Consider the following 13328-nt stretch of genomic DNA (forward strand, 5'->3'; position numbering starts at 1 on the left):
TCTTAATGGTATAAATTCGTACAATTCGTCTCACTGTGGAGGTGTGCCGAGGATTTTATCTAGTGTCCTTTGCCCTTTTATTTTCCTCATTAGCATTGTTTTGGTCTTTCATGTCAGTTAAGGGTATTACGGAATTAGAATACTTGCTGACATATATTATTACATAAAGTTGGTTCCGTTAGTAGTACCCGTGACAACGAGTCAATCCAGGTCAAGGCTAGTTTTTTATTTTTTTATTTTATTTTATTTTTGTGACTATTTCCTTTCAAAATGAGAATTTAGATAGCAGAATTACGCAGTAACATAAGTTACTATGCATTTCACAGGCCGAGAGTCCTCGTTTTTTCTCAAATATCTTTCAACCTAAATATTTGATCGAAATGGTACTTCAATACAGTGTACAAGAATCCCCGTAATTTTTGGTAATATAGTGCATTGTCAAATGGTGTTAGTTAAGGCGTTTACTCTTGACTTTTAAAGGCAAAGTCGTATGAGGCAGCAAGAGTCATTTACAGATTCGAAGGCCTCTATCCCCCATCCCTTCCAACTCCCTCCCTTCCTCCCTCCCCCACTTTCACTATCTCTCACTCCCTCCCTCCATACCTTTCTCTCACTTTCTTTATCGCCGTGTTTCTCATTTCTCCCCTAATAATACCGTTTCCCGAGATATTTTTCAATACCAGCAGTTAATTGCTGAGTTCATAATGAAAAGGATAGCGAGGTTTGACGTACTGACCATAATAATGGTTAATTTTTCCCAATATATTGGTTTATAGTATCCTTGGCGTGTCAGGTAATAACGTGGTTGTCTATCGGCTGGAGCAATCGCTCTTATAAGTATTCACTGTGCAATTGATAGAGACGGATTTTTCTTGGCTATCATGGCCGCCATGTTACATTGACCGCGTTGTAGCAGAAATGCATTTGCAATACGACTCCTAACCACATTCAAAATGGAGAAAGCTGACAATAGAATAAGGATCAATCACAATAGGTAAGTGAATCTTCACAACACACTCACGCAAAAAGCAAACGCTTATTGGTCAATCAATCAATCAGTGTATCTATATCATATTATCTACTACTTTGTCTATATTTAACCTCTGTGAAAGACATAATTCAAGATACATGAAGCTCAACTCATTCACTAAACTCAGAAGGGTGCAAGAATTGCATCCTTAATACTGGCGTTAGATTAGTAGAAACGAAATTGTAGTGTGATATGAATAGAGAAACACACACTATGATAGTGATAGTAGTTTCCCCAAATTATACCCATTTTCTTTGTTTTTCTTTTACGGCAATTCACCTCCTGAGGTAGACAAAGCTCCACCTACTTGGGGATTTGGGGGAAGTGAGCAGACACCTCTCGCGGCCTTGGTGAACAGGGCGACGGTCTTACTCTCTTTAGCCGACTACCATTTATATAATTTAAGAAAATATATTAACAATTGAATTAACACAGAATTTACAAAAACCGACATTTTTATAGTATCCAGTACTGCTTTATTACATAGATATTTAATGGGTAGGAAAGTGGGAAACCAAGACGGGAAGGTCAAGAAGATGGGTTGAGGGAGGGATGAGTAGGGAAAGGGGGATGGAGGGAGGTAGGGGATAGGGGTACAGGAAGTTCGAAAAGCATAGGTTGGCGATGCTTGGCAACACCTTGTAAGTCAAGAGTAAATGCCCTAACTAACACCATTTGACAATATACTATATTGCCATAAATTAGCGGGAGGAGTCTTGTACACTATGTTAAAGTACCATTTCGATCAAATAATTAGTTTGAAAGATATTTGAGAAAAAACGATGACTCGCAGTCCCTGAAATGCATAGTAGTCACGTTATACCAGCAAAAATTGATACTCTTTGGCATGGATCGGTTATTTTGGCCTTTAATAAACTTTTTATAGTGCGTGATAATTGTACTCTTAGAAAATACAGTTCGTAATCTTGCGTACTTGAACTTTTCGTAAACCAATTTTACCTCCAGCGCTGTTCATGGGGTGGGTAGATCCTTATGGAGGAGGAGGAGGAGGTGGTGGTGGTGGTGGTTGCTGCATCCTTTTAGCAAACAAAATTTAACTTTTTTTTAAATTTATTTTATCTTTTATTTTTGGCGTTTTAATGGGTTAACCAAAGGTTATCGAAAGAGTGCGGGTTATGAACCCTTTGTTCCTTTTTGCTTATATCATACCCTTTATCATATTTACACATTTATGTTAAAAGGACATTCCCTATCGTCGTAGATTTTTTGTAAGTTTAAAATAATTGCATAAACCAATATACAGCCTCATCCCCTCTTCATACACACTCATTTATTAGCTTTGTATCCTACAGGTCTCTAGACGTCTGTCAGTACGATTAAACGCACATCTTTCTTTGATCATTCAATAAAAATTCAAATTGAATTATATATTTACTCTTTAAGTTTAAGACCCACACCATGAGAGAAAATGCAAACACAAAAAAATGTGTTTTTATGAAAGAATCTCTTTTCCAATTATGACATATATCTAGGAAGGAAAGTGCCTGGTATCCAGGAGGTGGACAGACAGACTGAAAAATAATTTTGGTTTGGAAGTTTTGTTTGCTAATCAGAGTATTATTAAAAATAGAAAGTCGGAAGGTAAAGCTTACTGTGAAACTCAGGATTTTCAGGCCAAGGAAGTGTAAAAGTTAAAACACTGAAAACCCCTCGCTACACTGTATTGTAAGCATTACTAAATGATGTTTGGACCTTAGCGGTTTCAGTCCTTAACTGCAACCACATTTTGGTCGTTGCCGAACCTCCGCTTCCTTTCTTTATTCTAACTGTCCACCCTCTCTCTACTCCCTCTTTGCTTTGTCTGACTCGCTCTTTTCTCTGTCTTAAGCACTGAATGGCCGATAGTGCCACAGTTCTTGGCTTGGCAACCTAGTTTTCACATATAGATAGAAATTTTTTTTTTTAAATCCATCCTGTTTCAAAAGCAGAAAAACTTTTACGGTCGGTTTTATCGAATGAAAAGAAGAAGTTGTCTTTATAGTGCACTAAAATTACTTCACGCTTTCACATGTAAAGAACCGCACTTTTAAGGTATGCAAAAATTTGTGTGATGGGTCAGAACAGTTATTTAACCCAACATTTTCTAGTAATTTAGAAAAAATTATATTCCCATTCAATCCGGTTCCATATGTGGTAACTATAGGCTGCAATAGTTGCATTGAAAAATATATTTTTTTAGGCTTTTCCTTTGTGAAATGGTACAAGAGGGCCTTTTCTCTTAACGAATCGAGTGGTGTTCAGAGTATAAATGGAAAATGCATGCTTTGACAGGGCGTTATTTAAAGTAGATTTTTCAAAATATCCAAATGAATATTTTCGAGCTTTGGACGTAAATTCTATAATTTGTATAATTTTTTTTTTATAAATAGGTTGCCGATCTGAGCGTGCCCATATATTTTTTTGTGTGAAAAATGTACATTTTCTTCAGTATTAAGACATTTTTCGTAGAAGTGGGCAGTTCCACCGGTGGCTAATGTTCCACCGTTTCTATTATACTTATTATACTTAAATCGTCGATTCGTGATGGAGCCCCTGTACAGAACTCATTAAAACTAACGGCACTGTATAACATGCCCAGCATGTATTTACTCTCCCTACACATACTGTGCCCTTCACCTTTCCGTCTCCCACCGCTTGATTTCCAGTACGTCTTTGATTCTTTCACCAAGATTGACCTTTTACCATCTCTAGGTATATCCACATTTCTCTCTTTTTCAATACTTCTTAGGCCGCATATTCTGTGCATAGAGAGTATCGGTATCTTTAGAATAAATAAACTTATCGTAGTCAGATTTTAACGCCGAAATAGAAATGAGCCTATGATCGTGTCCTTCACATTATTCTGTCTCTTGATTGTTGCCCAGGAGGTTATAACAGGTGCTACCAAGATATCTGATACTCCTTAAGCGTAAGATGGTTGTCTGTGATTAGCGTAATGTCAGGTTGCCACTGTGCATGTTTCTAAATTCACCAGTGACCTGATAGTGTATTAAGATAAGGCAGGCTAAATTTTTATGAAAATTAGTGTATCTTATCTGGTGCACTGTAGGCATTGCTCGTAGTTGCTTGCAGTCAACCCTCTTCCTCCCAGCTGCAACCACTTCTTAGCTTTTTACTTTACCTCCGTTCCCAATACCTTATTCCATGTTTCTGTCCACCCACTATAACTCCTTTTCACTTCTTGAAGCACTGAAGTACAAGAAGTTTCCCCTTCTCGGCTTCATTGCCAAATTTTCGTAAATGGAATCAGTTCACAGGAAAAATATAAATACGCCTTGTTTTGTTTTATAAATTTTTTGTTTGTCCTTTGCTCCACCAGATTTCGACAGCGGTCGGGGAGGAGCAGAATTATGGACCCGAGGTTCTCTTGACCGTGAGACCCATCGTACGATCCCTGTAGAAGTCGTGATTGGCGACGCAGGAGGACTCAACAGGACAAATACCGTAACGGTTGTTGTCAAAGACCTGAACGATAATCCCATGAAACCTGCTGCCAAGATGGTTTACCTATGGAAGACCCAGGTAAGAGTGAGAAAGAGAGAAAATGTTAGCTTGCCTGCATGTGATTTTAAAATGCAATTTGTAACTCTTATACGGTTTCACTCAGCAATTGGCGTTTTTCCTCCGCAGGGCAGCGGATCAGAGGCGCCCTTAGGTCGCGTGTACGTGGATGACCCAGACGACTGGGACATAGCCGACAAGACCTTCCGGTGGGCTGGGAAGCCTCATCCCCTCTTCACACTGAACGCCGATGATGGGTCCATTATTGCCTCCAGCCTCGTGCGAGAAGGAAGGTGAGTCTCACTTGAAACTTTCGTATACTAGCCAGTCAGACATGCTTTAATACTAATTCAAAATGCTTGGACAAAAAAAAGGACTCCGTGTCTTTTAGTTCCATTCGTCACAGAATGAGCAGTTGCCATTGAAAACACCAGAAGGGATTGATGTTTGTATTGAATCCCCTGAACTGTGAACATATTTTGAACTGTTGAGTGCATCTTATTTAATTTTGTCATATAATCAAGTATTTTTGTGTTCCGTACATTGCCAACTATACGGTAAAAGGTCCTGTTTGCATTTGTTGTCATAACAATGACCTCATTTTGCATTTCCTTTTACCCTTAAAGGCAATAGCACGAACTCCGCATAATAGGTCGTATCTCAGGATATTTTTCGCGTTATATGTTTTATTGTATATTTTCAATGGTTTGTTTTTTTATTGCTTAATTAAATCACCCTACGGTATTGACAGCCCCCGGATAAATTAATATTAGCGTTCTCTTTTACATTACCTTTTTCACTTGTTTAGCAGAAAATTGAATGACATTTCCTGCACAGCTTTTATAATCGCAATATCATATTGTTACAGGGTCTGAATCATTGTAATACTTTCGTTACTGAAACATGATTCGGGTGGGCGTAATTACCATAGATAAAATAATGTAAGCAGTTCGACATTTAAAGTTTTGAAAATTTAATATTAGTGTGTGTATTTTAGATTATATAAATATTAAATTTACGTCAGTAGTCTCGTTATTAAACAAGTAAAAAATGCACCTAAGTTTATAAGGAACAGTCGAGTTTTCTGTGCAATGTATAATGCTGTATAAAACCACCAGCTATGACCAGTAACTTTTCAGTTGTTCACCAGATACGGTAGAGTACTGGTGTGTCCCATGCCTCTGGAAAGTTCAGCTAGATACACAATTTATGGATAATTTTAACAAATTAAATAAAAACTATTGAGGCTACATAGTTGCAATTTGATAAGTTTGATTATTGGAGGGTGGATGATCAACTTGGCAATTTGCAGCCCCTAGCCTCAGATTTTTTTAAAGATCTGAGAGCTAATAGAAAAAGTGCATACAGACGGACAGATAAAGCCGGCACAGTAGTTTTGTTTTACAGAAAACTAAAAGCATCACTAAGGGATTCGGAGCCGATGGAACGCTCTTTTTCGGCACTAACTTTTTAGCAAAGCATAGGATAAAGGTGGAAGTTGGCAAGTGTGTATTTTATAACCCTACCTCATTTTTACAAGTATCATTTAATACCTAAGTTCGATAGTTTTGATAATTATAGGGTAAAATATAGTCGCCGATGCATGAACCGAGAAAATCGCAAAAAACTATTCCAAAACCATTCGTGACGTAAACATATGACGTCATGAGGCTAAGCCCATCCACACCAGGTAGGCAGTGCGTCACTAACAGTAACGGGTGATTGGGTATGCTTATACAGCATTTTTTGCATTTCAGAAGCAATGGCCGTGTTTTCCGCAGACAACTTCCATGTCAATAAAGCACTGAGTGTTTCAAATTTCATCCTATTTTTCGTTAGTACTGTGCATCGCCACATGTATTTGATTAACTTTTTTACTGAAGAAATGAGGTTAAAGCTGCGCTTCGCCTCCCAGCCATCCGCAGAAGTGGTAACGTGCCAGTGACGCCGGTATAGCGTATCCTCCACTATACATTATCAAATGGTTGTTTGATTTATGGTTGAATGTCATTTTACCTATATCATGGGCAATACGAAATTCTTTAAGGCAAATTAATATATTGTATGATGATATATAAACTTTTTAACAATTGTTTTAATCTATAGGTAAGGGGGATGGCTCTGCGTCACAGATACGCCATAAAGCTCCACTTGTTCGAACCGGTCTGAGTAAAGCAAGAAGTTGGTCTTTTTTCTAAGAGTAAGCGGCTTAATTAAGCACATCCGTCAATTCAGTGTACTACGATAAATAGGACAATGTTAGATAAACTTTTTCTATGCAAAAATGATTTCAATATGCAGCATTACTTAATTTGGCAAAGTACAATTAAATTTTTATATAAATTAAAATTCAAAGTCAAACATTTATTTGTTCAAACCCAAATTCGCATTTCAAAATCAACATTGTCCAGATAATTAACTGTTACATATCTTTACACATAAGATACCTGAGCTACAGAAACTTAATAACTCTGTGCTTTGGTAGCATAAATGGCCAGGAGGATATGAAATTGTCCCCGTGGTTGTAAGACGGCTTGCCACTTTGTATACAAGCAAGACTCGTGGCAAGAGAGAGAAAATCCGTCAAATAGATCATTATTTCTATAGTGGGTAATAGTCACTTGGCGACACTCATCTCTTGCTGCAGCAAATGGAAGGCTATTATAGAGTCGGAACCTAAGGTAAAACAAACTGGATTGTAATTTTGTATTCCCGCCCTGGATAGCTGTAGCTCAAGCAAATGAGCTATAGACTGGTTCATTATACGGATGAGTTGAATACAATGAATTATTTGTTAAGTAGAAGCAATACGAATATCAAGAAAATGGAAAAGTTCCACGCTAACAATTCAGTCCCAACAACTATACCGTGGAAGTTGCGATGAAACTGCTACTACAGGGTGGAGCTTCATGACGTCATAGGTTTACGTCACTATGGCGAGGCTTGACAACACTTTATGTTAGTCAAGAGTAACCGCCGTAACTAACACCATTTGACAATGCATTACATTACCAAAACTTAGGGGGAAGTGTCTTGTACCCTGTGTCAAAGTACCATTTCGATCAAATTATTAGTTTGGTAGATATTTTAGAAAAACGATGAATCGCGGTCCTTGAAATGTATGGTGGGTTTCACAAACAGTGCAAGCACGTCTTTGACAATGACTGTAACGAACACTCTTATCAGTGCGAAATTTTGCAATAGTGTATTACACCCAGTGCCGTAATTTATAGGAGTATCAAGAATCACTATTTGTAAAGAATTAAGACACTTGTCCCTGTACAAAGAGGCAAAAACTCGATTAGCCAGAAATGGATACGAACACTAAGTTTAAAAAAGCTCCGCCTACCCTCTCCCTCCACCCCCACCTCCACCCTCCCCCCTCTTTTCTTCTTTCCCTCTCCTTTCTTCCCTCACCTGCCATCCCCCTCCTCCCTTCTCTCTCTCTCTCTCTCTCTCTCTCTCTCTCTCTCTCTCTCTGCAACTTGCTTCAGTTTAAAGTTATTTTGTATGATTTTTCTAGCTTTCTATGATCCACTCGGTTGTTACCTGCCAGTTGACTTGATTTATTTATGCATTAATCCGCTCATCTCTCTCTCTCTCTCTCTCTCTCTCTCTCTCTCTCTCTCTCTCTCTCTCCTCTCTCTAAAGTTACTTCAGTTGTTAAAAACCCATATTTTGTACCATTTTTCTATCTGCCAATCTATCTAATAATAATTTACATTGTTGTAGCTATACTTGTGTTTGGTTACCTTCTTGGCAATCCTCATTTGGACTCAGGGCATCAGCCATGCTCTTGTATTAAGAAGGTGAAGAAGAGATGGCCGCCTCGGAACATAACTGTCGGCATGGTTTCAGAAATGCGTTTGTCACGCGACTTTTCCACTTTTTTAGCAAAGAGAGAGAGCCGCCAATTGCCATCAGATTGGTTTGAACAGGTAACTCGACTTTTTTATCATCCTGTAGTTACTCTGTTACAAGTAAAATTTGAGCCTTTCCACCAGGCATTCATTGGAGTTAAAGCCTTGATTACACCGATGCACATATTTTTAAGTCATGAATGTTTATTGTATGTATGTATGTATGTATGTTTCGAGATGGCCATCTCTTCTTCACTTTCGTAATACAAGCATATAGCTGATGCCCTGAGCCCAAATGAGGATTGCGAAGTAGGTAACCAAACACAAGTTTAACAGTCGCTTTACCATCAATCATAGTGTCTATCGTTCTATCATACATTCACATAACTCTCACTCTAATAACCATTTACATTACCACTATCAGAGAGAGAGAGAGAGAGAGAGAGAGAGAGAGAGAGAGAGAGAGAGAGAGAGATGAGGGGATCAATACATAGATCAATCAGTAAACTGGCTGGTAACACAACCTAGTGAATCGTTAAATAGATACAACAATGTAAATTATTATTAGGTAAATTGATAGATAGATAGATAGAAAAAATGTTACGAAATGTTTAAACTGAAGTAATCTTCACACGGAGAGAGAGGAGCGGATTAATGCATAAAAAATCAAGTCAGTTGGCAGGTAATAACCGAGTGGATCATTAGATATATATAACAATGTAAATTATTAGATATAGATAGATAGACAGATAAATAGATAGAAAAAATCATACAAAATAAGTTTAAACTAAAGCAACTTGCAGAGAGAGAGAGAGAGGGGGGGGAGGAAGGGAAGGGAAGGGAAGGGGAAGGCAGGTGAGGGAAGAAGGGAGAGGGAAGATAGGAGGAGGGGTGTGGAGGGAGAGGGTAGGCGGAGCTTTTTTTTATAATGTTGTGTTTGTATCCATTTCTGGCTAAGTGATTTTTGCCTCTTGGTACCGGGACAAGTTATTTATTCTTTACAATTAGTGATTCACGATACTTTTATAAATTACGGCACTGGGTGAAATACACTATAGCAAAATCTCGCACTGACAAGAGTGTTCGTTACAGAGTTAATGCCCAAATTCGTGCTCTGCGGAACCCATAGTAGGTACAAAATAATTGCAAGAATTAGGTGGTGTTTATTTAAAATATACGTATACTTATCAACTTTCACCTTTATCCGATGCTTTGATAAGTTACTGTCAAAAAACCGCGTTCCATCGGCTCTGAATCCCTTTGTAGCTGTGATCTAAGTAATGATGACCAGGTGTTTCATCCTGAGTTGTAATAGAGAAAAATGCAAATTATTTCTTTTATTCTCATTGGAAGGTAAAACAGATGCCAACCTTTCCTGAATGCCATTTGAACCATTGAGAGAACTAAAGTCCCACATGATGGTGAATCATTGTACCCTGAATCCCACCTCAGTCTTGGAGTTCAAGGGTATTGCATTGAATTCCAAGTGCACTGTATTGAAATTTAGGTACATTGTATTAAATTTAAGAGATTTTTTTATTAAGTTTCAGGCATTTTGTATTACATTTCAAGTGCTTTGTATTCAACTCCAAATTATTTGTATTAAATTCCAAATCACGAGCTTCATTTTCGTAATCGAAATTGTTTTTGTTATTACGGAAGAGTGCGAATTGTCCATCTGTGTTAACGTTAATTTTGATATTTCTTGACCTCGTTTTTGAGGAAACGGGTGCTGTCCGAATATCGAGGTTTGGATTTCTTCATGAAACCTTGCCATTTTATATCACATACATTCATACACACACACACACACACACACACACACACACACACACACACACACACACACACACACATATATATATATATATATATATATATATATATATATATATATATATATATATATATATATATATAGATATATGTATATTATATATATATATATATATATATATATATATATATATATATTTATATGTGTGTGTGTATGTAACTGAGAATCGCATTCCCATGTTCAGAGAGAGAAAAAATTAGAATATCATTCAAATTGGGAAAGTACAAGCAAACATGGAAAATATTTATCCTTCAAATTCGTCGGTTACCATCGATTGCTCACTTTACCCCGAAAGTAAATAACCCAACAAACACTGGCACAGGCCATTCGTTTTTGTATCAGGGTTCCGTACCTTATCATAGTTTTCATTAAAATGTTGTGGATGAATTATAGGGTAGTCCATGGAATTTATAGTTATGAAACGCCAGTAAAAGCTTCTCTGTGAGTAACGGAACCCTTGTGCGAGTTATATCCTATGATTTTTTGAGTGAGTATAACAGTGAAACATGAGATATTTTGCCACTGGATGACACTGGACCATATGTAGTATAAATAAAACAGACGGTGAAGTGGTCACATTGACGAGAACCACGTTTTCTTTTTATTTGAATAAAATCTTTATAAATAAGAGTAAGTAGAGTAGATGTGAGGTCAGAGTAGGTTTTGAACCTACGAGGCTGCTGAGAAAAAACATTTTTTGACTTCGAATTTTGATATAAACGGCACATTTTTCATCCTACGGAAATTGCTGAGCTTACGTAATCCTCTGACGCGTATCATTCCTGATATCTAGTTGAGTGGTTTCAAAAATTGGAAAAATTAAAACGTAGTAGGAATGTCCTCCGAAAGAGTAACGTAGTACAGTATATCAGAGCTGGTGATGCAATTCTCATCTCCGACAATTTTTGGGCTTTTACGGGAAATGGCATTTGTTGCAGTTGAAAGATTTTGAAGTAAATTCAGGACGTGGACATTTGGTGTATGTATTTCACGTTTTTCGTGTTGAATATTATAAAGGAACTTGACAGTATTATTAATGATAGCAGTAGTGGTTGTTGTTGTTGTTGTTGTTAGTATTTATGACATGTAGATGATTGTCTCAGTATAAACAAAGGAATATGAAAAAAGTAATGACGATTAACATGAAGTAAAAAAAAATAACCAAACAGATAAATTAGTTGTAAGTGACCCTTTACTTACGAGAACGACTATTACTAACATGGTTAGGAATGCTGTACCACCGTTTCTCCCAGTAAAGGTAATGAGCTTTCCAACAGTTTTGAAAGAGAAAAAAAATGGATCGAAAAAATTCGCAGTACAGGACTGAGTAATACTACGTCACTTAAAAGAAACGTCAATTCTGCATCTTTATTAAATGAATAGTACAAAAACCGATGAGACTTGAACAATAAAGGGCATAGCTTAAATTCTGTTTAGCAGGACGCTTTTCGAATCCAGCTAAATAGAAACCCTTTGGTCCTATATATGAATAGTTGAATCACCACTTCAACCATTTTTTATACACATCGCGATAGCGTGCTGCTGATAACTACAGAGAGCGACATTCCTCCTACATTAGTAGTATAATAGAGTTGATATTCGATCGTTTATCCTTAATATATTGGCATACATATAAAACCTGCAGAGAAGTTAATTATGTGGTGCGCAAATGGACTTCTGGAATGGAAGGTAATATCGGCAATATACTGGAAAATTTGCTGAATGAGTAAACTTTGCAACGCCTGTTGGCGTGTGTTAGGATAAGGAATGAAAAGGTGAGATAGAATGATGTTTGTCTTAGCTGGTGATACGAAGCTAGTAGAGTTTAGTGTTTGTGTCGAATGAAACTACTACGTTCATAGTCCTATTAAACAATAATAACTTTTTTACTGAAACCTGTGATGATTACTAAAATATTTCGTTCTTTTATAAGTAACTTCTCTATGATCAGTTCAGCGAGAAATTTCGGCAGCTAGACAAATCATTTGAAGTTCAACTGTTGCTATCAGGTATTTCATTCAAGACGCTGTTGTACTTGAATCAACTAATGCACGGCTTAATTCGAAGTTCCGTAGTGGTACGGTCTAAAGGTTTCCTGATCTCATGCTCTCTATAGCATAACACCAATGGAGATAGGAAAATTATGATTTTAAACTTCTTTAATTCCGCTTATTTTCATGTATGTGGTAAAACAGAGAGGACCCCAGTTCTCTAGTTTAAAAGTTCCGTGTTCATGTGGTGTCATTACTTGGGTGGAACCAGCGATGAAAACTTGACACACTTATGATTTAAAAGTTCCTCGAGTTCGTGAACATAAATTACTGGATGAAAAACTACCAGATCACAATATGTAGGTGAAGTCTCCATAGTAATGTGTCCTTTTCAATAGGTTTTTTGTTCACTGATATTCGCAGTGACCTCTTACAAAGTCTTAGATAAATATTTCCAGATTTTTATTCACGTTACAGTATTCCCTTATAGCAGTAAATACACTGTTTTCTGTTCATGTTAGCAATTATACGTATTATGTTTACCTTTAAGTTTTAGCTGTAAAGTATATTCTTGAGCATAAACAAAACCTTACTTTTCAGACGTGAAATAAATAGAATATTTGTACAGAGCGGACGTTCTTTTTGTAATGCAAGAGCTTGTGCCCCGTGGGGAGCGGGGTAGTGCTGTCGGTGCACACTACGTGGTGCACTGTAGACATTACTTAAGGTTCTTTGCTGTGTCCTTTCGGGCCCTAGATGCAACCTATTTTGTTCCTTTTACTGTAGTACTTCCGTTCATATTTTTTATTTCCCGTCTTACTTTCCACCCTCTCTTAACAGTTGTTTCATTTTCCAACTGCGAGGTTTTCCTTCTGTTACACCTTTAAAATTTGTTACTCAATTTTCTTTTCATCCATGAATAAATGACCTCATAGATCCCAGCACTTGGCCTCTAGCCTAAATTTTATATTCCACTTCAGTTCAACAGCTGCTGCGACCAGAGTAAACGAAGAGTAGGTCGTCGAGGTTTGGGTGGTTAAAACAATATTAATAATGATGAATGTTATATAGTAATTATTTGGAATATT

At 37.2% G+C, this 13328-nt stretch overlaps 1 protein-coding gene across 1 annotated transcript in view; it reads left to right on the top strand.

The window, feature by feature from the left end:
- The window catches only part of LOC135221917 (putative neural-cadherin 2), a 267766-nt gene that overhangs the window by 233780 nt on the left and 20658 nt on the right, over positions 1–13328 (top strand). The window contains 2 exon segments of the mRNA XM_064259941.1: positions 4371–4573; positions 4682–4845. Of these exon segments, the coding sequence (XP_064116011.1) occupies positions 4371–4573; positions 4682–4845 (367 nt within the window).

Source organism: Macrobrachium nipponense, chromosome 3 (genome assembly GCF_015104395.2).
Source record: "Macrobrachium nipponense isolate FS-2020 chromosome 3, ASM1510439v2, whole genome shotgun sequence".
NCBI classification, from domain to species: Eukaryota; Metazoa; Arthropoda; class Malacostraca; order Decapoda; family Palaemonidae; genus Macrobrachium; species Macrobrachium nipponense.